This window comes from Cheilinus undulatus, linkage group 5 (genome assembly GCF_018320785.1).
Source record: "Cheilinus undulatus linkage group 5, ASM1832078v1, whole genome shotgun sequence".
In the NCBI taxonomy this organism is placed as follows: domain Eukaryota; kingdom Metazoa; phylum Chordata; class Actinopteri; order Labriformes; family Labridae; genus Cheilinus; species Cheilinus undulatus.
Genome location: NC_054869.1, coordinates 1155927 through 1178858, shown reverse-complemented (window position 1 = coordinate 1178858; position 22932 = coordinate 1155927). Strand labels below are relative to the sequence as shown.

The 22932-nt window shown below is 44.9% G+C and overlaps 1 protein-coding gene across 1 annotated transcript in view; it reads left to right on the top strand.

The window, feature by feature from the left end:
- The first annotated feature begins 8706 nt into the window (after nt 1–8706).
- npr3 (natriuretic peptide receptor 3) overlaps nt 8707–22932 on the top strand; it is a 95071-nt gene continuing 80845 nt past the window's right edge. Inside the window, exon 1 of the mRNA XM_041788066.1 lies at nt 8707–10040. Coding sequence (XP_041644000.1) covers nt 9380–10040 — 661 coding nt within the window. The 5' untranslated portion in view covers nt 8707–9379. The remainder of the gene's footprint in view (nt 10041–22932) is intronic.

The following is a 22932-nucleotide window of genomic DNA, read 5'->3' as shown; positions in this document are numbered from 1 at the left end:
TCAGTGAGGTAAATACCGTACCGTGGACTTGTAAGTGGGGTAAATACTGTACCGTGGACTTGTCAGGGAGGTAAAAACTGTACTATAGACTTTTTCAGTGAGGAAAAAAACGTATCGTGGACTTGTCACTGAGGTACATAACTTACCATGGACTTGTCACTGATGTAAATACTATACCGTGGACTTGTCGGTGAGGTAAATACTGTACCGTGGACTTGTCACTGAGTTAAATACCGTACCGTGGACTTGGACTTGTCACTGAGGTAAATACCGTGCTGTGGACTTGTCAGTGAGGTAAATACCGTACCGTGGACTTGTCAGTGAGGTAAATACTGTACCGTGGACTTGTAAGTGGGGTAAATACCGTACCGTGGACATGTCAGGGAGGTAAAAACTGTACTATGGACTTTTTCAGTGAGGAAAAAACCGTATCGTGGACTTGTCACTGAGGTACATAACCTACCGTGGACTTGTCACCAAGGTAAATACAGTACCTTGGACTTGTCAGTGAGGTAAATACGTTACCGTGGACTTGTCATCGAGGTTTATACCGTTATGTGGACTTACTGTGGTAAGTACTGTACCATGGACTTGTCACTGATGTAAATACCATACCGTGGACTTGTCGGTGAGGTAAATACCGTACCGTGGACTTGTCACTGAGGTAAATACTGTACTGTGGACTTCTCAGCAAGGTAAATACCATACAGTGGACTTGTCACAGAGGTAAACACCGTACCTTGGACTTTTCACCAAGGTAAATACTGTATCGTGGACTTGTCACCAAGCAAATACCTTACCGTGGACTTGTCAGTGAGGGAAATACCGTACCTTTGACTTGTCAGAGAGGTAAATACGGTACCATGGACTTGTCAGTGAAGTAAATACCATACTGTTGACTTGTCAATAAGGTAAATACCTGACTGTGGACTTGTCACTGAGTAAATCCTGTACCGTGGAGTTGTCATTGACATAAATACTGTACCATGGACTTGTCAGTGAGGTAAATACCATACCGTTGACTTGTCAGGGAGGTGATTACTGTACCATGGACTTGTGAGTGAGGAAAATACCGTACACTGGACTTGTCACTGAGGTAAATACCGTACCATGGACTTGTCAGTGAAGTAAATACCATACTGTTGACTTGTCACTGAGGTAAATACCGTACCTTGGATTATCACTGGAGTACATACCATACTGTGGACTTGCTAGTGAGGTAAAAACCGTACTATGGACTTTTCAGTGAGGTAAATACTGTATGGTGGACTTGTCAGTGAGGTAAATACCGTACTGTGGACTTGTCTGTGAGGTAAATACCTTGTCATGGACAGGTCACTGAAATAAATACCATACTGTGGACTTGTCCCTGAGGTAAATACAGTACCTTGGATTATCACTGGAGTACATACCATACCGTGGACTTGTCACTGAGGTAGAAACCTTACTGTGGACTTGTCACCGAGCTAAATACCAATACCCTGGACTTTTAACCAAGTAAATACTATACTGTGGACTTGTCAGTGAGGTTAATACTGTACCGTGGACTTGTCAGTGAGGTAGACGCCATACCGTGGACTTGTCACTGAGTAAATCCTGTACCGTGGACTTGCCAGTGAGGTAAATCCCATACCGTGGACTTGTCACTGAGGTAAATACCATACCGTGGACTTGTCACTGAAGTAAATACCATACCGTGGACTTGTCACTGAGGTAAATATCATACCGTGGACTTGTCCCTGAGGTAAATACCGTACCATGGACTTGTCAGTGAGGTAAATCCCATACCGTGATCTTGTCACTGAGGTAAATACCATACCGTGGACTTGTCCCTGAGGTAAATACTGTACCATGAACTTGTCAGTGAGGTACATACCGTACCGTGGACTTGTCCCTGAGGCAAACACCGTACCGTGGACTTGTCACTGAGGTAAAGATCATACCATGGACTTGTCACTGAGGTAAATACCGTACTATGGACTTGTCACTGATGTAAATACCGTACCATGGACTTGTCAGTGAGGTACATACCGTACCGTGGACTTGTCACTGAGGTAAATACCGTACTATGGACTTGTCACTGAGGTAAATACCGTACCATGGACTTGTCAGTGAGGTACATACCGTACCGTGGACTTGTCACTGAGGTAAATATCGTACCATGGACTTGTCAGGGAGGTAAATACCGTACCATGGACTTGTCACTGAGGTAAATACCGTACCATGGACTTGTCAGTGAGTTACATACCGTACCATGGACTTGTCACTGAGGTACATACCGTACCATGGACTTGTCCCTGAGTTAAACACCGTACCATGGACTTGTCACTGAGGTAAACACCGTACCATGGACTTGTCACTGAGGTAAATATCGTACCATGGACTTGTCAGGGAGGTAAATACCATACTGTGGACTTGTCAGTGAGGGTAAATACCATACTGTGGACTTGTCACTGAGGGTAAATACCATACTGTGGACTTGTCACTGAGGGTAAATACCATACTGTGGACTTGTCAGTGAGGGTAAATACCATACTGTGGACTTGTCACTGAGGATAAATACTGTACCGTGGACTGGTCCCTGAGGCACTGTACCTGTTTTCCTGTTACTTAATAGTATAGCACAGTTTTTGTAATCTTCTTAGACAAGGAGGTCTGTATAAGTTTAATAAAATATAAACTGTGATGTCCTGAAGCCAGACTGAAATTTGTCCAGAAAGTTGCTCTGAGAGGGACATCTAAAGTTTCTGTTAAATATTCTTGTCTAGAACCTCGGCTAGGATGGGTATCTTTTGATGGGTCCGTCGTTTGCGCTAGGAAATGTTATGTAAATATTATTTGGATTAAAAACGTATGATTTGTTTTTAGCAGTTGAAGCAGTTTTTAATAATTTTAAAGTCTTTAACTGCATAAATACTTGTTCAAACACATGAATAGAAATATAACCTCCACAGCAATGACAGCTCTTCTACTTCCTGTTCCCTGTTTTTTGCTTCTATATTTGGGTCCTTGGCACGGTAAAACCTCATGAACTCCTGATGTGAAACACAGCCAGATTGCTGCTGCAGGACGTTGTCTCATATGGTGGATATTTAATGTAACGGTCAGATGGCGTTCCCACACATTAACATTACAAAGTGTTGACTTCAGCCTAATGACCATAATTATCCCACGTTCTGCTGCTAATCTAGACATTCAGATAAAGATAGCTCCGTATAAGACTTTACCTTTTTCATGTAATGGTTTAATGATTTTAAGTGTAATGAGAGCGGTGGAAAACATCCACATGGACGTCAGTAAATTCCAGCTGCAGCTGCCAGCAGACAGAGACTGTCCTCTCACAAACCCGGGGAGCGGCGTGACTCATTAATGACCGCCGTTAATGAGCCACGAGAAACGCACGGTCACTTTTTCACCCCAGGGGCTGAGCTGTGTGCCTCACCGTGGAGCGAAACACAGCTCTGTTAAACCTCTGGGCTCCATACTAACTTTTCTGTTGCTTTAAAAAAGAAGTCTAGTCCTGATCTAGGGGGCTAGCTGAGCCCCTTTAACATCTAAAAATCCTCATTTAGTCTCAAACATGCTTTAAAGTAAACGCTGATGTACTATCAACAGAATGAACCCCATGGGCCGAGAGAGCGAGGAATGATGAGCCGTTCATGAACAAATCTGTTCTACTAAATAACTCTTTAATGTGAGCTACTGTAGCTAGCTCCTGTTTGAGTGCCAGTTTCCTTTCCTCCATCCTCTGTCCTTATTTAATCCACATTTAAAAAGACAAACTAAGGAGCAGCCGGCTCTACTGAGCTGAGTCACATGATCTGATCTCTAAAAAGATCCTGTGTAATATTCTTTCTGGGGCCCAAACATCCCTAGCTACACCCCTGATTAGATCTATACATTGCTTTCAGTCATTTTCAGTGCACTCTGTTTGCTCTGTTTTAGTTAAATGTTGTTTTTCTTCCCAGGGAGCTAAATTAAACAGCCAAATTAAAGACCTGCCAGGGACCTCAAACATTTTCTGTCAAATTATTTGACAATCATCCGTTAATCTGCAGAGTTGTCCCAGAATGCCTTTGGGCATTAGACACCCTGGCACCATGAGTGAAGTTGCCCACTTAGCTTGAGAAGTCCCATCTGTGGGGAGGAACATGAACGTAGCATGGAGGGTGAGGGGAATGTGATGAAAGAAGACTAATCTTCAGTCCTGGCTACATGTAGTCTCTGAAGCTAGCTACGCTGGGAGGCATTCATGGTCAAATTAAAGAATGGGAAAGAAAGAAGTGAAATAGTGGATGAGAAACATGCAGGTTTAAGAAAAGTGCTTCAGCGTGCCGTTTTAAGTTAGATAGATAGATACAATTACTTCTGGCAGTCTCCTCTGTAGCAGCAAACACGGTAGTCCAAGCAGTGGTTAGAAATCCTGTTGGCGACGGAGCGGGCATCCAGGAGAAAGAAGCTTGGTACGACAGGTTTGTGTGGGGCTGCTCTTAGTCTAGCCTGCAGCCCGGCTTGTTTGCCCTGTTTCCGCCTTCTCGCACAACGGCGTCTCCTCCCCCTCCCCACTGGCTGTGGGTGTTGTGCTGCTTCACATTTCAGTCTCTGAGTCTCCATCAGGAAAGATATAAACTCTGTGGGCACGCTGTCAGTTCTAGTGTAGAGCTTTGTTTTGCTGCTAGTGATGGAGCGCCGGGCCGTGCGTTCGTACGCGCCGCCCCATGCTACCTCAGTAGGTAGCATTCAGTAGTCTCCTGTTGATCAGGCAGTGCTCTGTTGCAGTTACTGGCAGTTGCTGTTTGCTTTTAAGCTAGCCAGGAGTTGTAGTTGAGACTGAGGTCTTCTTTTCACCTTTTTTATTTTTTATTTTTTGGTGGAAATTCCCTGTTCTTTCTCTCAAAGGTGTCCTGGACCATCAATCTTCTTTGCCTTCACAAGTTTCTACATATATTGTCAACTTAATTGTGAAAAACGCTACAAGTCCAAGATAGAACTCAAGAGTACTCAGTTGGTATAACTGGGGTGGCCTCACTCATCAGAAAACTTCATCATCAGTGAGTATCTGAAGTTTGTTTTTCAGGATGTCAGCTTCCACTGCTGCTATCGTCCTGCAGGAGGACGCTAACTCCTGCAGCTAACATGTAATGAATATTCAGTGATGTTACTCGAGTGTACTGTGTGTTACCGTCAGAAACACAAGGAAAAGTAAAGACAGAGGGATGCAGGACAGAATGGCGGTCCTACTGTCTGAGTAAAGGGTAATTCTGTGTAAAACGCTGCAGCTGACGGCACAGCCATGGCCAATATCAGTGCCATGTTGAAATAAACACAGGAAGTTGTAACATCCTCTAAGATAATAAAACGTCTTCATGGTGCTTAATGGAAAGCAACGTTTTGGTGCATCGCCTCCAGCAGGAAGTTGGAGTTTTGCACAGGGACAGACACGGGCGCTGGAATCTGCAGCCACCCTAACCCTACATTCCTTATTCACATATCAATACAAACACGACGTTCTCATAGCTTTCCTTCATCCAGAACAGAAAATCTTCTGGAAATATTTTCTGGAGAAAACAAGATTTGTTTATTTTCATGATTCATGGTCAGAATCAGTGAGGGGGCGGGCCTGTTAGCTCCGCCGTTGCTGTGCTGTCCTCCAGCAGACATTAGAGTTGATCTCACTGAGACAGTCCCAACATTCTCTCACACACACACATCTCAGTCCACAACAAGCCCCATAACTCCACCTCAGCTCCTCCTACACTCACATTATTCAGATATTTGTGCTCCATTCACTTTTTACTATCTTGGACAGATTTTTGATCATGACTGTTAAAGTTTGGTGATGATTTTTGGCTCTCAGACTTTTACTGTGTGTGTGTGTGTGTGTGTGTGTGTGTGTGTGACAGAATGTTGGGACTCTCTTAAGCCCAAAACCACTGCCACTGGACCGGCACCTCACGTCATGTGACGCAGCTCAAACACACCAACAGTCAGACTCCCCAACAGCCACTGCTGGTCCAGGTGCTAGATACCAGAGCTGCAGGCCGCTTTGGGATCACGTCCCTGCCTCTCCTCGTGGGGAACAAAGAAAAGGAGCAGTGGAACAAAACACGGCACTAAATGTATGTTTCTGTGCTCTCAAACAGAGCTGCTACTACGGCAGAGGAGATGGACAAAACAGCCGTCCTCTCAGGGAAACACTGCCAGCCGCTACCGGCGCATCAGGAAGACAGCAGTGGCCTAACGTTCAGCTGGTTCATAGAGAATGACGGGGTCATCATTTTGACACGTGCTTGGGCTTCAGTGAGATCAACACTAATGTTCTGGAGAGCTAACATGATTGGTCCATCCCCTACCTGTTTCCTATTGGCTGGTTCATCACAAATCCAAGAGTAGAAACACATGACAAGCCCTCAGAGATCAGATGTGCCCTAACCTCAGCAGATGGATTCACCCGTTTCCGTGTTTCTCTCTGGTGAATCCATCTCCCAAAGCTCCCATCTGAACTGTTTGGGTTAGAAAGTGACAGGACCAATCAGCGTCGAGGGGCGGTACTTTCAGGTGCGGTGGTGTTGTGACATAAGCGAGCAGCGACAACAGGCTGGTGCAGTTATGGCGGATGACATTAGCGTGGATGCTGCTAAAGCGCCAGTTTTATCAGAACTTGACGACATTTCATCGTTAAAAGAAGAACAAAGAACAGCAGGGAGTCGTTTTCTTTTCAAAAACCACAAAAGTCGAGTACTGACATGTCTACAGTTGCCATGGTTACCGTCATCTATTTCTTTATGGAGTTTAGCCTAGTCGGTAGGTGCAGCTTGTTAGCGGCTACGTCACGTGTTTTGTTGCTCTGATTGGCCCGTAAAGATTTGACAGACAGAACGTTCATCCAATCACACTCCGAGTTTCTTTCAAAGGCTCTGCCGTTTCACAAACGGCGTCTATGGAAGGTTTAAACACATCCATCACTGATCTGGATTAATCTAGACTAGAAAAGGTTTTATTTCTTATGTGAAAAGTTAAATTCACACTTTTAGCCACTTTGTTTTCTTCGTAAATCTCTAAAAGGACTTTTACTCTGAAAAGTTGTTGAGATGTCTCAGGAAACAGAAATGGGCCTTTTTGACTTTGTCCTCTATGTTTTTTTAATTTTGAACTACAGCTCCAGCGCAGAACAGCTGTGAATGTAAATAAAACAGTCAAAGATTGTTGAACATTTTAAACCCATATCAGAACAGAAACATCCTTTTAGATATTAAACCGAGACGTTTGATCATTTCAGGAACATACGAGCTCATTCTGAATTTTAAAAGCTGTGTTTACTGTTGTGTAGCATTCCGAGTTTTGGGAGAGGAATGTTGTCTCATACTAGCTGCTCAGCACATGGGCGTAGCACGGGGGAAAAAGGCGCTGATTCCCCGGGTCCACAGTAGGGAGGGGCGCTTGACATACCTGTATGGAAGCCCATCAGGGTCAAATAAAAAAGAAAAACATGTGCATGTACAGCAATTCTTGAAAAAAATTCTAAGTAATAATTATAAAATAAAAGGTCATAATTATGGAATAAAAAGTCAAAATTAGAGGACAAAGTAATAACCAGATACAAAGTCAGGATTATATAATTGACGAAATGACTTTTTATCTCATAATTTAAAATTTTAATCTTATGATTATTTCTTTTTTTATTTTCTTACTTCCACATTTTTCTTTTTTTTTTTTGTGGCAGTGATGGGCTTCCATATCCATAAAATGAAAAGTGTTTTTATTTAATTTCTCTGAATAATTAGTGTCATTATTGAATCAAAAGTGTCAAATAAAATCAAATAAAATTCTAGGGGCCCTCTCCTGAAATGTTAAACAGTGTGGTCCAAATTTAATTTAGCCACAGAAAAAAAGCTCAGAAATGGGGAAATGATGGTTAAACACATCCAAAGGCGTCTATATCTGTAAAAATGATGGAGCACACTATGGGGGTCCTGTGTGATGTTCTTTCTAGGGGCCCTGAATCCCTAACTACGCCCCTGGCCCAGCAGTCCTGGGTCTTCCTTGCTGGATCTGTCCTTCTCTGATGTCCAGATGTTTTCTGAAAGGTCTGGACCACAGTTCAGGACCCGGACTCTCCTGTGAAGCCATGGTTCCAGGTTGTAGAAGATGAGACCGTTTTAATATTTTTCTGAACTCCGTTCAACGATAAAAAGGAGAAAACCTTGTGTTTTAATGTTCAAAGTCAAATAAAAGTCAGATAAACACCCATCTTTTATATTCTAAAACCTTTTGGCTCCAAATGTTCATGTCAGATTTCTTTGACCAGGCTGTCTGTGATTGGTCACTATTTCTTTTACAACTTTGACCACTGTTTCCCGCCAAACCGACTGGAGCTGACTCTAATCTCTGTGTTCCAGGTGAAAGGCAGCAGCTGCCTGCAGCATGAAGAAGAAATGCATCTTTGTAAACACAGCAGGAAAGTTTTGTATTCCGTCGCTTGTTGGAGGCTCCGGCGTCATAATTGCCACCACCTCTGCTCTCAGTGTGTTGAAGAGGCTCATTGTCACACAGCGGCGGTGTAGCTTTAAGAAGGAGGTGGGCACCGCTCCGATGACGCAGGAATCAGCCTGAAAAGATGCTTCAAAACTCCAGAGCAGAGCAGAGCAGAGCAGAGCCAGCGTGTGTGGAGCTGCTGGAGGCACGGAGGACTGAGGCTGACGGATCCAGGAGCTACACCGAGGAGCTCAGTCTGCAGGAGAGCGCTGAGAGGACAGACCATCAACTTCTAAACCCTCTGAGGCTCAAAGATCATCAGCTTTACCCCTCTGAGGCTCAAAGATCATCAGCTTTACCCCTCTGAGGCTCAAAGATCATCAGCTTTACCCCTCTGAGGCTCAAAGATCATCAGCTTTACCCCTCTGAGGCTGACAGACCACCGTCTTCAACCCTCTGAGTCTGATCCATCCTGGTCTTTACCCCTCTGAGTCTGATCCATCCTGGTCTCGAGTCTCTCAGGCTGAGCCATCCTGCTCTTTAACCCTCTGAGTCTGATCCATCCTGGTCTCGAGTCTCTCAGGCTGAACCATCCTGGTCTTTAACCCTCTGAGTCTGATCCATCCTGGTCTCGAGTCTCTCAGGCTGAACCATCCTGCTCTTTAACCCTCTGAGTCTGATCCATCCTGGTCTCGAGTCTCTCAGGCTGAACCATCCTGGTCTTTAACCCTCTGAGTCTGATCCATCCTGGTCTCGAGTCTCTCAGGCTGAACCATCCTGGTCTTTAACCCTCTGAGTCTGATCCATCCTGGTCTCGAGTCTCTCAGGCTGAGCCATCCTGGTCTTGGGTCTTCCTCTGGCTCTAACTGGCCGCGCGCTGCAGTGGAGTAAAGCCCCCGGAACCATGCCGTGCGTAAGCGCGCTCTGCGTCTGCTCCCTGCTGCTCCTGGGCTCGGCTCTCAGCCAGACCTTCACCGAGGACATCCAGGTGTTGGTCTTCCTGCCCCAGAATCACTCCTACCTGTTCTCTCACGCACGCGTCGCGCCGGCCGTCCTTTACGCACGGCAGACGCTGGAGGCGGCGGGGGGCGCGTACTCTGGGTTCCACTTTGACGTCCAGTTCGAGGAGTCGGACTGCGTGAACGCGGCTCTCTACGGCCTGGTGGACCGGTCTTGCGGGCTGAAGCCAGACCTGATCCTCGGCCCGGTCTGTGAGTACGAGGCCGCCGCCGTGGTGAGGCTGGCGTCTCACTGGGACATCCCGCTGATCTCCGCAGGCGCTCTGGCCGCGGGGTTCAGCAACAAGAAGTCCGAGTACTCCCACCTGACCCGCATCGCGCCGTCCTACGTGAAGATGGCGGAGACCTTCAGGGCCATGTTCGAGCACTTCACGTGGAGGAGCGCGCTGCTCGTGTTCGAGGACGACAAGGAGGAGAGGAACTGCTACTTCACCCTGGAGGGGGTCTACCACCTGATGGTGGACTTCAACATCAAGACCTACTCCTTCTCCAGGGAGGAGCGTCTGGACTCCGAGGACCTGCTGCTCAGCATCGAGGAGACTGAAGGTAGAGAACCTGAACATGTGTGATTCTAATGAATGAGAGCGACCCTGTACGGTGGCCCTGAAGGGCCAATACACGGCTCATGAAACGCCAAAACATTTAGAAACACTGAAACACCTGAAAACATCAGAGAAACGTGAATTTATCCCCAAAGACCGCTTTAAATCACACCTCACACTGATTTAAGAGAAAAACATTTTAATAGGCACAGCCGACTTTTGTCAAACAGAAAAACTTCTGGAGAACATTTTGTGAATTTTAAGAATACTTTTTAAAAAATCAAACTCAAAAATAATTTCTAAAGCTTTAAGATTTTCACACAAAAGATTTTTGAAATGGAAAACATTGTTTGACAGAATATAATTATTTAACCACATGTAAAAGCATTTTCTAAAACCAGAACAACGTCGCCTTAAAAAAAAGAAGTTTCTGAAAAGCAAATGTCATAAAAAACCTAGATTGAGGGTTTTTTGGGTAGGGGAGGGGTCTAAAAACGCAAAAATATTTTGTGAAACATTAATTATTTTGCAAAAAAAAAAAAAACAGTTGTGAAGGAGAAAACAATGTTTGATATACAAAAACATTTTATAAAAACAAAACGTTTTAGAAAACTTAAAATTTTCTTTAAAAAAATCCTTTTTTGTGGAATGTTTAACAGGATCAAGAAACTTAATTTTTTTCAATGTAAAATATTTTCTGAAACCTAAAACACTTTTTTTTAATTCACTGGAATTCTGTGAAACACAAAACTATTTTTAAAACACAAAAAATCTTTTCAGAAAATGTTCCCGAATCAAAAGAAAAAATCGAGGAACAAAAATATTTTCTGATCTCTTTAAATATTCCATTTTTTAAAAAACCTCATTCAGATTTTCTTAAACAGGAAAAAATTCATGAAACTTCCAAACATCTAAAATGCTATGTATTTAATAACGCCCCCCTAAAAGATTTATGAAGCAAAAACATTCCTAAATTCTAAGAACATTTCATAAATTGTAAAGACAAAAAAAATCAAGAAATATAAAGCATTTTGTGAATTACCAAAAAAAAAAAAAAAAAATGTAGAAATACACAAAATGCCAAGACAAAATCTAGAGGCGTGTTATTTATGCTAAATATTTAATAAAACTTTTCACTTGTCTGAAAACACAAACATTTTTAGTGAAGGTGTCATTTTATCTGAAAATATTTAAAACCCAAATGTCGTAGAAACAGAGTTAGGAATGACCTCTTTGTATTCGACACAGAAATGTTTTTATTCATGAATTAGTTTTCTGCAGTTTCCCCTCAGGGCCACCGTACATACCTGCTCTGTGGTGACATGATGCTCTGCACATCATCAGGGCGTCACGTCTCTGTGCCTGTCAGCCTCATGAAAGCTGAATTAACTGATAACGTGGCGCCTGATCCTCTAAATACCCGCCAAAACTTCAACGTTTGGTTGAAAATGACCTGAAATAGAATCAAAGACTGAGTAACAAGCATTTCTTTATCCAGCTGAAGTCACCAAACACTCTTCTCTTTGATTTGAGGATGGCTGATGATGGAGATGATAGTTTTATTAGATCGGACTGATCAATCGTATTTGTGGAAAATCCAGATTTTAAGATGATGAAAATCTGCATTTCCCCTGGCTCTTCCTCGGCCCCCCCCCCCCCCCCCCCATGAGTCCAGGCTAACTGGTCTGGGCAGAACGAGAAGAATCTGGACCAGTGGCTCTTCTGTGATGATCTGTGGTTCTTTTATGTCTTATCTGAAATATTTTTCCCCAGAAAACCTTAAAAAGGAAACTTTGACCTCAGAAACTATCCACTGCAGTTCCTTTAATCAGTTTGGTTCTTACTCTTGTAAAGTCAGCCTAAATTATCAACTTTTATTTTTGTGTTTTTAAATGTCCATCGCCCTTTTTTGCAATTTTTCCCCTTTATTTGCCACTTTGATCTATTTTTACAGATTTTTAAGTCCATGTTTTGCCCCTTCTCACCCAGTTAAGCTGCCTTTTTCCATTGAATGCCACTTTTTCCCATTTTAGTCTCTTTTATCTCATTTTTTGCCACATTTTTACAATTATTTTTACCATTTTTGCCAACTGTAACAATTTTTTTTACCAGTTTTTGCCTCTTTTATCTCGCTTTTTGCATTTTTTCACCCTTTTTGCCATTTCTTCCTGTTCTGGAACATCTAAGCTGCCTTTTGCCATTGAATGCAACTCCTGGTTATTCATTTTAGTCATTCATATTTCGCCACATTTCACTGTTATTGACCATTTTCCTACCTGTAACTTATTTTTTATTCAGTTTTTGCCACTTTTTCCCATTTTTGCAAACTTTCACCCATTTTTTGCCTCTTCTTTTCTGCTTTTTGACCATTTCACCACTTTAACTAATTGTTATTGCCACTTTAACCCGTTTTTGCCACTTTCACCTCTTAGATCGTGGCTCTCTCAAAGGTGTTTTTTTAACAGTTTGGCTCTTTGGCTGAGCAGAGTTGAGTAACACTGATCTGGATCATTTGTGCACAAACAGAAGCATAAAAACCACGCCTATATTTTAGCAGAAGGTAAGATTAGATATGCCTTTATTAGTCCCACGAGGGGAAATTCAAAAATGTTGAAAAGGAGGAGGCGGGGGAAGAGCAGCAGTGGTTGCTCACATACTTTACTCTGACGTCGACTCTCCACACCTGTCGACCATTTCAGCTTTTTTATTTTCTTTGTTCACATGAGACTGCCTTCTCCTATCCATGTATTTGTGGTCAACATCAGTTTTCCCCTCCTCCTTGCGTAAATGTTTCAGTATTAAGCAGGATTTGGTAGAAAAAACTGAGATGTTATTTTCAGGCCGTGTCGCCCATCTGAACCTCACTGAGTGCTGCTGAAAAGCAGTTCCTCTCATTTTCAGCCTATTTGTAGATTAAACATCAGTGTTTCAATGAGATTTAGCAGTCAAACTTCTGATGATTTTTTCATTGTTAAAAGAGATGAAAACCAGGATTTCTCTCTCCAATCGTTTAGCATCAGTGGCATAAATCGTCTCTGTGCAGAGACACGTCCGCCTGTTTTCTTCTTCGAACAGAAACCCTGCTGCAGCCGAGCGCTGCCAAAAGTCAGAATTCTTTACAGCAGCACCATGACGTTAAACTAAATCTCTGTTTTAATGCTGCAGGAATGAAAACACTGCTCATTGACATCTGATACTGGGTTGGTCTCAACTAGTGGGTCAGCATCTAAAAGTGGGTCCTAGATTTGTTTCCAGGGGGTCAAAGGTGACTGTTGCTAAGGATGTGCAGGAGCACCTGTATGTCTCTATGTTTATTTCAGTGCCATGATCTGGAGTAAATCTGAGTCATTTTGTGAAGACCGTGACTGATTCGTCTCGTTAATTTGGGGTACCTGAGCTGTTTTCCCATGATGCTGCTCTGCTGTTTTCTGTTGGGACCTGATGGTTGAGACTCTTGTTTCCTGCAGCTCCATATGCTGTAAACCTCATGGTGGGTCTGTCAGAGATGCAGCACACCATGCATGTGTCCCATGGTTGATGCTTGACTTCATAAAAGCTCACGTAGAAATCAGTTCAGGTCCAGGACAGACCCTTTTTTTAATTGAAGCTTCAAAAGAGCTCAGAGCAGCTGATCAGAAGGTACAGCCCTCAGGTCCTTCTGTACCTGGGCCCTCAGGTCCTTCTGTACCTGGGCCCTCAGGTCCTTCTGTACCTGGGCCCTCAGGTCCGTCTGTACCTGGGCCCTCAGGTCCTTCTGTACCTGGGCCCTCAGGTCCTTCTGTACCTGGGCCCTCAGGTCCTTCTGTACCTGGGCCCTCAGGTCCTTCTGTACCTGGGCCCTCAGGTCCGTCTGTACCTGGGCCCTCAGGTCCGTCTGTACCTGGGCCCTCAGGTCCGTCTGTACCTGGGCCCTCAGTTCCGTCTGTACCTGGGCCCTCAGGTCCGTCTGTACCTGGGCCCTCAGGTCCGTCTGTACCTGGGCCCTCAGTTCCGTCTGTACCTGGGCCCTCAGGTCCGTCTGTACCTGGGCCCTCAGGTTCGTCTGTACCTGGGCCCTCAGGTCCGTCTGTACCTGGGCCCTCAGTTCTGTATGTACCTGGGCCCTCAGGTCCGTCTGTACCTGGGCCCTCAGGTCCGTCTGTACCTGGGCCCTCATGTCTGTCTGTACCTGGGCCCTCATGTCTGTCTGTACCTGGGCCCTCAGGTCCGTCTGTACCTGGGCCCTCATGTCCGTCTGTACCTGGGCCCTCAGGTCCGTCTGTACCTGGGCCCTCAGGTCCGTCTGTACCTGGGCCCTCAGTTCCGTCTGTACCTGGGCCCTCAGGTCCATCTGTACCTGGGCCCTTAGGTCCATCTGTACCTGGGCCCTCATGTCTGTCTGTACCTGGGCCCTCAGGTCCGTCTGTACCTGGGCCCTCAGGTCCGTCTGTACCTGGGCCCTCAGGTCCGTCTGTACCTGGGCCCTCAGGTCCTTCTGTACCTGGGCCCTCAGGTCTGTCTGTACCTGGGCCCTCATGTCATTCTGTACCTGGGCCCTCAGGTCCGTCTGTACCTGGGCCCTCAGGTCCTTCTGTACCTGGGCCCTCAGGTCCTTCTGTACCTGGGCCCTCAGGTCCTTCTGTACCTGGGCCCTCAGGTCCATCTGTACCTGGGCCCTCAGGTCCGTTTGTACCTGGGCCCTCAGGTCCGTCTGTACCTAGGCCCTCAGTTCCGTCTGTACCTGGGCCCTTAGGTCCATCTGTACCTGGGCCCTCATGTCTGTCTGTACCTGGGCCCTCAGGTCCTTCTGTACCTGGGCCCTCAGGTCCGTTTGTACCTGGGCCCTCATGTCCGTCTGTACCTGGGCCCTCAGTTCCGTCTGTACCTGGGCCCTTAGGTCCATCTGTACCTGGGCCCTCATGTCTGTCTGTACCTGGGCCCTCAGGTCCTTCTGTACCTGGGCCCTCAGGTCCGTCTGTACCTGGGCCCTCAGGTCCGTCTGTACCTGGGCCCTCAGGTCCTTCTGTACCTGGGCCCTCAGGTCCTTCTGTACCTGGGCCCTCAGGTCCTTCTGTACCTGGGCCCTCAGGTCCTTCTGTACCTGGGCCCTCAGGTCCGTCTGTACCTGGGCCCTCAGGTCCTTCTGTACCTGGGCCCTCAGGTCCTTCTGTACCTGGGCCCTCAGGTCCTTCTGTACCTGGGCCCTCAGGTCCTTCTGTACCTGGGCCCTCAGGTCCGTCTGTACCTGGGCCCTCAGGTCCGTCTGTACCTGGGCCCTCAGGTCCGTCTGTACCTGGGCCCTCAGGTCCGTCTGTACCTGGGCCCTCAGTTCCGTCTGTACCTGGGCCCTCAGGTCCGTCTGTACCTGGGCCCTCAGGTCCGTCTGTACCTGGGCCCTCAGGTCCGTCTGTACCTGGGCCCTCAGGTCCGTCTGTACCTGGGCCCTCAGGTTCGTACCTGGGCCCTCAGGTCCGTCTGTACCTGGGCCCTCAGTTCTGTATGTACCTGGGCCCTCAGGTCCGTCTGTACCTGGGCCCTCAGGTCCGTCTGTACCTGGGCCCTCATGTCTGTCTGTACCTGGGCCCTCATGTCGGTCTGTACCTGGGCCCTCAGGTCCGTCTGTACCTGGGCCCTCATGTCCGTCTGTACCTGGGCCCTCAGGTCCGTCTGTACCTGGGCCCTCAGGTCCGTCTGTACCTGGGCCCTCAGTTCCGTCTGTACCTGGGCCCTCAGGTCCATCTGTACCTGGGCCCTTAGGTCCATCTGTACCTGGGCCCTCATGTCTGTCTGTACCTGGGCCCTCAGGTCCGTCTGTACCTGGGCCCTCAGGTCCGTCTGTACCTGGGCCCTCAGGTCCGTCTGTACCTGGGCCCTCATGTCCTTCTGTACCTGGGCCCTCAGGTCTGTCTGTACCTGGGCCCTCATGTCATTCTGTACCTGGGCCCTCAGGTCCGTCTGTACCTGGGCCCTCAGGTCCTTCTGTACCTGGGCCCTCAGGTCCTTCTGTACCTGGGCCCTCAGGTCCTTCTGTACCTGGGCCCTCAGGTCCATCTGTACCTGGGCCCTCAGGTCCGTTTGTACCTGGGCCCTCAGGTCCGTCTGTACCTAGGCCCTCAGGTCCGTCTGTACCTGGGCCCTAAGGTCCCTCTGGACCTGGGCCCTCAGGTCACTCTGTACCTGGGCCCTCAGGTCCTTCTGTACCTGGGCCCTCAGGTCCGTTTGTACCTGGGCCCTCATGTCCGTCTGTACCTGGGCCCTCAGTTCCGTCTGTACCTGGGCCCTTAGGTCCATCTGTACCTGGGCCCTCATGTCTGTCTGTACCTGGGCCCTCAGGTCCTTCTGTACCTGGGCCCTCAGGTCCGTCTGTACCTGGGCCCTCAGGTCCGTCTGTACCTGGGCCCTCAGGTCCGTCTGTACCTGGGCCCTCAGGTCCGTCTGTACCTGGGCCCTCAGTTCCGTCTGTACCTGGGCCCTCAGGTCCGTCTGTACCTGGGCCCTCAGGTCCGTCTGTACCTGGGCCCTCAGTTCCGTCTGTACCTGGGCCCTCAGGTCCGTCTGTACCTGGGCCCTCAGGTCCGTCTGTACCTGGGCCCTCAGGTCCGTCTGTACCTGGGCCCTCAGTTCCGTATGTACCTGGGCCCTCAGGTCCGTCTGTACCTGGGCCCTCAGGTTCGTCTGTACCTGGGCCCTCAGTTCCGTCTGTACCTGGGCCCTCAGGTCCGTCTGTACCTGGGCCCTCATGTCCGTCTGTACCTGGGCCCTCATGTCTGTCTGTACCTGGGCCCTCAGGTCCGTCTGTACCTGGGCCCTCATGTCCGTCTGTACCTGGGCCCTCAGGTCCGTCTGTACCTGGGCCCTCCGGTCCGCTCTGTACCTGGGCCCTCAGTTCCGTCTGTACCTGGGCCCTCAGGTCCATCTGTACCTGGGCCCTCAGGTCCATCTGTACCTGGGCCCTCAGGTCCGTATGTACCTGGGCCCTCAGGTCCGTCTGTACCTGGGCCCTCAGTTCCGTCTGTACCTGGGCCCTTAGGTCCGTCTGTACCTGGGCCCTCATGTCTGTCTGTACCTGGGCCCTCAGGTCCTTCTGTACCTGGGTCTCCGTTTGTACCTGGGCCCTCATGTCCCGTCTGTACCTGGGCCCTCATGTCTGTGTCTGTACCTGGGCCCTCAGGTCCCTCTGTACCTGGGCCCTCAGGTCCGTCTGTACCTGGGCCCTCAGGTCCGTCTGTACCTGGGCCCTCAGGTCCGTCTGTACCTGGGCCCTCAGATCGGTCTGTCCTGGGCCTCAGGTCCATCTGTACCTGGGTCAGGCCCTCATGTCTGTCTGTACCTGGGCCCTCAGGTCCGTCTGTACCTGGGCCCTCAGGTCCTTCTGTACCTGGGCCCTCAGGTCCGTCTGTACCTGGGCCCTCAGGTCCGTCTGTACCTGGGCCCTCAGGTCCGTCTGTACCTGGGCCCTCAGTTCCGTATGTACCTGGGCCCTCAGGTCCGTCTGTACCTGGGCCCTCATGTCTGTCTGTACCTGGGCCCTCATGTCTGTCTGTACCTGGGCCCTCAGGTCCGTCTGTACCTGGGCCCTCATGTCCGTCTGTACCTGGGCCCTCAGGTCCGTCTGTACCTGGGCCCTCAGGTCCGTCTGTACCTGGGCCCTCATGTCTGTCTGTACCTGGGCCCTCAGGTCCATCTGTACCTGGGCCCTCATGTCCGTCTGTACCTGGGCCCTCAGGTCCGTCTGTACCTGGGCCCTCAGGTCCGTCTGTACCTGGGCCCTCAGGTCCGTCTGTACCTGGGCCCTCAGTTCCGTCTGTACCTGGGCCCTCAGTTCCATCTGTACCTGGGCCCTCATGTCTGTCTGTACCTGGGCCCTCAGGTCCGTCTGTACCTGGGCCCTCAGTTCCATCTGTACCTGGGCCCTCATGTCTGTCTGTACCTGGGCCCTCAGGTCCATCTGTACCTGGGCCCTCAGGTCCGTCTGTACCTGGGCCCTCAGGTCCATCTGTACCTGGAGCTGGATGTCTGGCCTTAAAGCGGTCCTGATTATGACACACGTTCTCAGACTTTGGTTTCGGGACGGCCAACATTTCCTTGCATTTTCTGTCAGGAGCTGAGCTGCAGTAAATATTTTGATCATTTTTTAAATCCTTTCTTTGGGTAGATTAATCTGACTAATATTTTCTGTGTTTAGTCTACACAATGTTAGTAAACGGAAAAAATGCCAAGGAGCGACTATAAAGTACTGGATGTCAGACAGGCAAACATTTAATGAAAGTTTACATTTCTGAAAAGTTACTCACATGCACATTTAGCCTACATTAAAGAGTTTTCATTTCTGTGGCTCTCCTGCGTGCTAAAGACGGCTAACATCAGTGATTACAAGTAGAAAAACAAGTGGAAAACCTTCAAAATAAAAGTCTGTCCCTGGGCCCTCATGTCTGGCTGTTGGTCTGATGTTCTTCTGATGAAATGCTGGGTCCCAGACTGTCTCAGCTGCAGACCTGATGGGACCTTCCAGAAAGTTCTCCTCTGTCTGCTCACCATAACTTCTGCAAATTAAAACCCAAAGTCAAATGCACAAATGCTCAGCAGTGGTTTTGGAGCTCTCCCATGATGCCGTTGTTGCCCAGTCTCTTTCTGATTGTTGAGTCATGAACTCTGACCTTAACTGAGTCAGTGAGGCCTGCAGGTCTTTCGATGTGGTTCTGGGTTCTTCTGGGACCTCCTGGATGGGTCGTCCATGTTCTCTTGGAGTCATGTTGGTAGGCCGGCCACTCCTGGGAAGTTTGACCAGTGTTCACAGTTTTCTCCATTTGTGGGTGGGGGTTGCTCCCTGTGATGAAAAATTCTGTATAAATATGCGTTTTTGGGTCTAAATGTTTGAGTTCATATTTGGTATATCAATGCTATTCATGATCTGCAGCAAAACATAAATGAATCAGCGAAACTTGTCAGTATTTTACAAAACCAAAGGGATTTATGGAAAAGGTTTAAAGGTTAATATTGTGAAATAAAAGCCAACATTTCTGCTGATCAATAGATCTAGGGATGCACAGTATTGGATTTTTGCTGATATCTGGTTGGGCGATGATTCCAGACTCATTTGAGCCAAAATCGACACCATTTTACTGTGAACTCCAAGAAGAGTCTGACAGAGACAGACCTTCATCAGACCTTCATTCTAAATGTTCAGGGTCCACAGTGGGCCCCCCAAGGACCCACTTTGACCTGATAATACAGTTGAACGTTAAGGCCAACATGTGATTCATACTGCAGGCATGTGCAGCAGATACATATATCCACCTGTGGCACTGATAAATAGCTTTTTATGAATTCTGATTTACTAACTCAGGGTCCCAGACTGTCTCAGCTGCAGACCTGATGGGAAGATCATTCTCTCTCTGGGACCACCATAACTTCTGCAAATTAAAACCCAAATAAATAAATGCACAAATGAATAAGTAAATAAAAAAATATAAAATAAAATTTCCTTTGACTTTTATGCTAGTTAAAAAGTTTGGTAGGAAATATCAATACACTGAAATACCGTGATATTACGCAGCGTGATACTGTATCAATATTTAAAATGCAGTATGAATAGTGAATTTTTCTGTGGTACTTACTAATCTGTGAAAAAGGATCAGCTGTAACAGAGAAAATAAATTCTTCTAATCTAATCTGTGAGATAAAAAGTCAAATCAGAGGAAAAGCTGAAATACCATCAAATAAATCTTAAACTGTAGACGGCCATATTAACTATGACTATCATAAGATTATATTAGACATATAAGATTTTAGCGAGAAATGTTCTTCCTGTTTGATTTTGAAGGATTACTTTCACTTTGTTTTAAGGTAGCGTTATTTTACTTCCTGTATGGATAGAACAGACTTTTATTTTGAAATAGGAAAAAAAGAACTGATGGAAAGTTGAGACGGTAGCTTTTCTGAACGTAAACAGCGAAAAGGAACAGTAGGAAGAAAAGAATTTCATGTTCACTATTATTGATATAATAATAATTATTATTATTATCATTATAATTACAATTAAAAACAAATATTTCAATGAAGCCAGACTTATACCTGTTTGATATCAAAGCACACAGATTCTCAGTCTTCTTTTCTAAATAAGAAAAGTCCTTCACACAGGCTAAATTAGACTTTTAGGCCGTTACGCTAATATTTCCAATTGCATTTCAGCCAAGGCAGAATTCTATGAAATGTGTAAATCAAATTTAGATCTAATTTAGTAGTTCATTCAAAAAACAAACCCTTAAAAATTTAAGGAGTATGAATGGAGTTCAAATGATATTAAAAGCCATTAACAGCCAATTTTTTTGTTTAACAGATATTAACAGCCAATAAAGGCCATTATTTAAAGATATTAACAGCCAATATAGGCAATTATTTACAGATTTTAACAGCCAATGAAGGCCATTATTTAAAGTATTAACAGCCAATATAGGCAATTATTTACAGAAATTAACGGCCAATATAGGCCATTATTTACGACTATTAACAACATTTTTAGGCTATTATTCACAGATATTAACAGCCATTTTAGGCCATTTTTTTTACAGATATTAACAGCCATAATAGGCCATTATTTACAGATATTAACAGCCATAATAGGCCATTATTTACAGATATTAACAGCCGTAATAGGCCATTATTTACAGATATTAACAGCCATAATAGGCCATTATTTACAGATATTAACAGCCATAATAGGCCATTATTTACAGATATTAACAGCCAATAAAGGCCATTATTTAAAGATATTAACAGCCAAAAAAGGCCATTATTTAGAGATATTAAAAGCCAATAAAGGCCATTATTTACAGATATTAACAGCCAATATAGGCCATTATTTACAGATATTAACAGCCAATAAAGGCCATTATTTACAGATATTAACAGCCAATAAAGGCCATTATTTACAGATATTAACAGCCAATAAAGGCCATTATTTACAGATATTAACAGCCAAAAAAGGCCATTATTTACAGATATTAACAGCCAATAAAGGTCATTATTTACAGATATTAACAGCCAATAAAGACCATTATTTACAGATATTAACAGCCAATAAAGGCCATTATTTACAGATATGAACAGCCATTTTTTCCCATTATTTACAGATATTAACAGCCAATATAGGCCATTATTTACAGATTTAAACAGCCAATAAAGGCCATTATTTACAGATATTAACAGCCAATAGAGGCCATTATTTACAGATATTAACAGCCAATAAAGGCCATTATTTACAGATATTAACAGCCAATATAGGCCATTATTTACAGATATTAACAGCCAATAAAGGCCATTATTTACAGATATTAACAGCCAATAAAGGCCATTATTTACAGATATTAACAGCCAATAAAGGCCATTATTTACAGATATTAACAGCCAATAAAGGCCATTATTTACAGATATTAACAGCCAATAAAGGCCATTATTTACAGATATTAACAGCCAATAAAGGTCATTATTTACAGATATTAACAGCCAATAAAGACCATTATTTACAGATATTAACAGCCAATAAAGGCCATTATTTCCAGATATGAACAGCCATTTTTTCCCATTATTTACAGATATTAACAGCTAATATAGGCCATTATTTACAGATATAAACAGCCAATAAAGGCCATTATTTACAGATATTAACAGCCAATAGAGGCCATTATTTACAGATATTAACGGCCAATAAAGGCCATTATTTACAGATATTAACAGCCAGTAAAGGTCATTATTTACAGATATTAACAGCCAATAAAGGCCATTATTTACAGATATAAATAGCCAATGTAGGCAATTATGTACATAAATTAACAGCCAATATATGCCATTATTTACAACTATTAACAACCTTTTTAGGCTATTATTCACAGATATTAACAGCCATTTTAGGCCATTTTTTACAGATATTAACAGCCAATATTGGCCATTATTTACAGATATTAACAGCCATAATAGGCCATTATTTACAGATATTAACGGCCAATAAAGGCCATTATTTACAGATATTAACAACCAATAAAGGCCATTATTTACAGATTTTAACAGCCAATAAAGGTCATTATTTACAGATATTAACAGCCAACAAAGGCCATTATTTACAGACATTTACAATTATTTTAGGCCATTATTTACAGATATTAACAGCCAATACAGGCCCTTATTTACAGATATTAACAGCCAATATAGGTCATTATTTACAGATATGAACAGCCAATAGCGGCCATTATTTACAGATATTAACAGCCAAAAAATGCCATTATTTACAGATATTAACAGCCAATAAAGGTCATTATTTACAGATATTAACAGCCAATAAAGGCCATTATTTACAGATATTAACAGCCAATAAAGGCCATTATTTACAGATATTAACAGCCAATATAGGCCATTATTTGCAGATTTTACAAGCCAATAAAGTGTTTACAGATATTAACAGCCAATAAAGGCCTTTATTTACAGATTTTAACAGCCAAAAAATGCCATTATTTAAAGATATTAACAGCCAATGTAGGCAATTATTTACAGATTTTAACAACCTTTTTAGGCTATTATTTACAGATATTAACAGCCATTTTAGGCCATATTTTTACAGATATTAACAGCCAATATTGGCCATTATTTACAGATATTAACAGCCAATAAAGGCCATTATTTACAGATTTTAACAGCCAATAGCGGCCATTATTTACAGATATTAACAGCCAAAAAATGCCATTATTTACAGATATTAACAGCCAATAAAGGTCATTATTTACAGATATTAACAGCCAATAAAGGCCATTATTTACAGATATTAACAGCCAATAAAGGCCATTATTTACAGATATTACCAGCCAATATAGGCCAATATTTGCAGATTTTACAAGCCAATAAAGGCAATTTTCTACAGATATTAA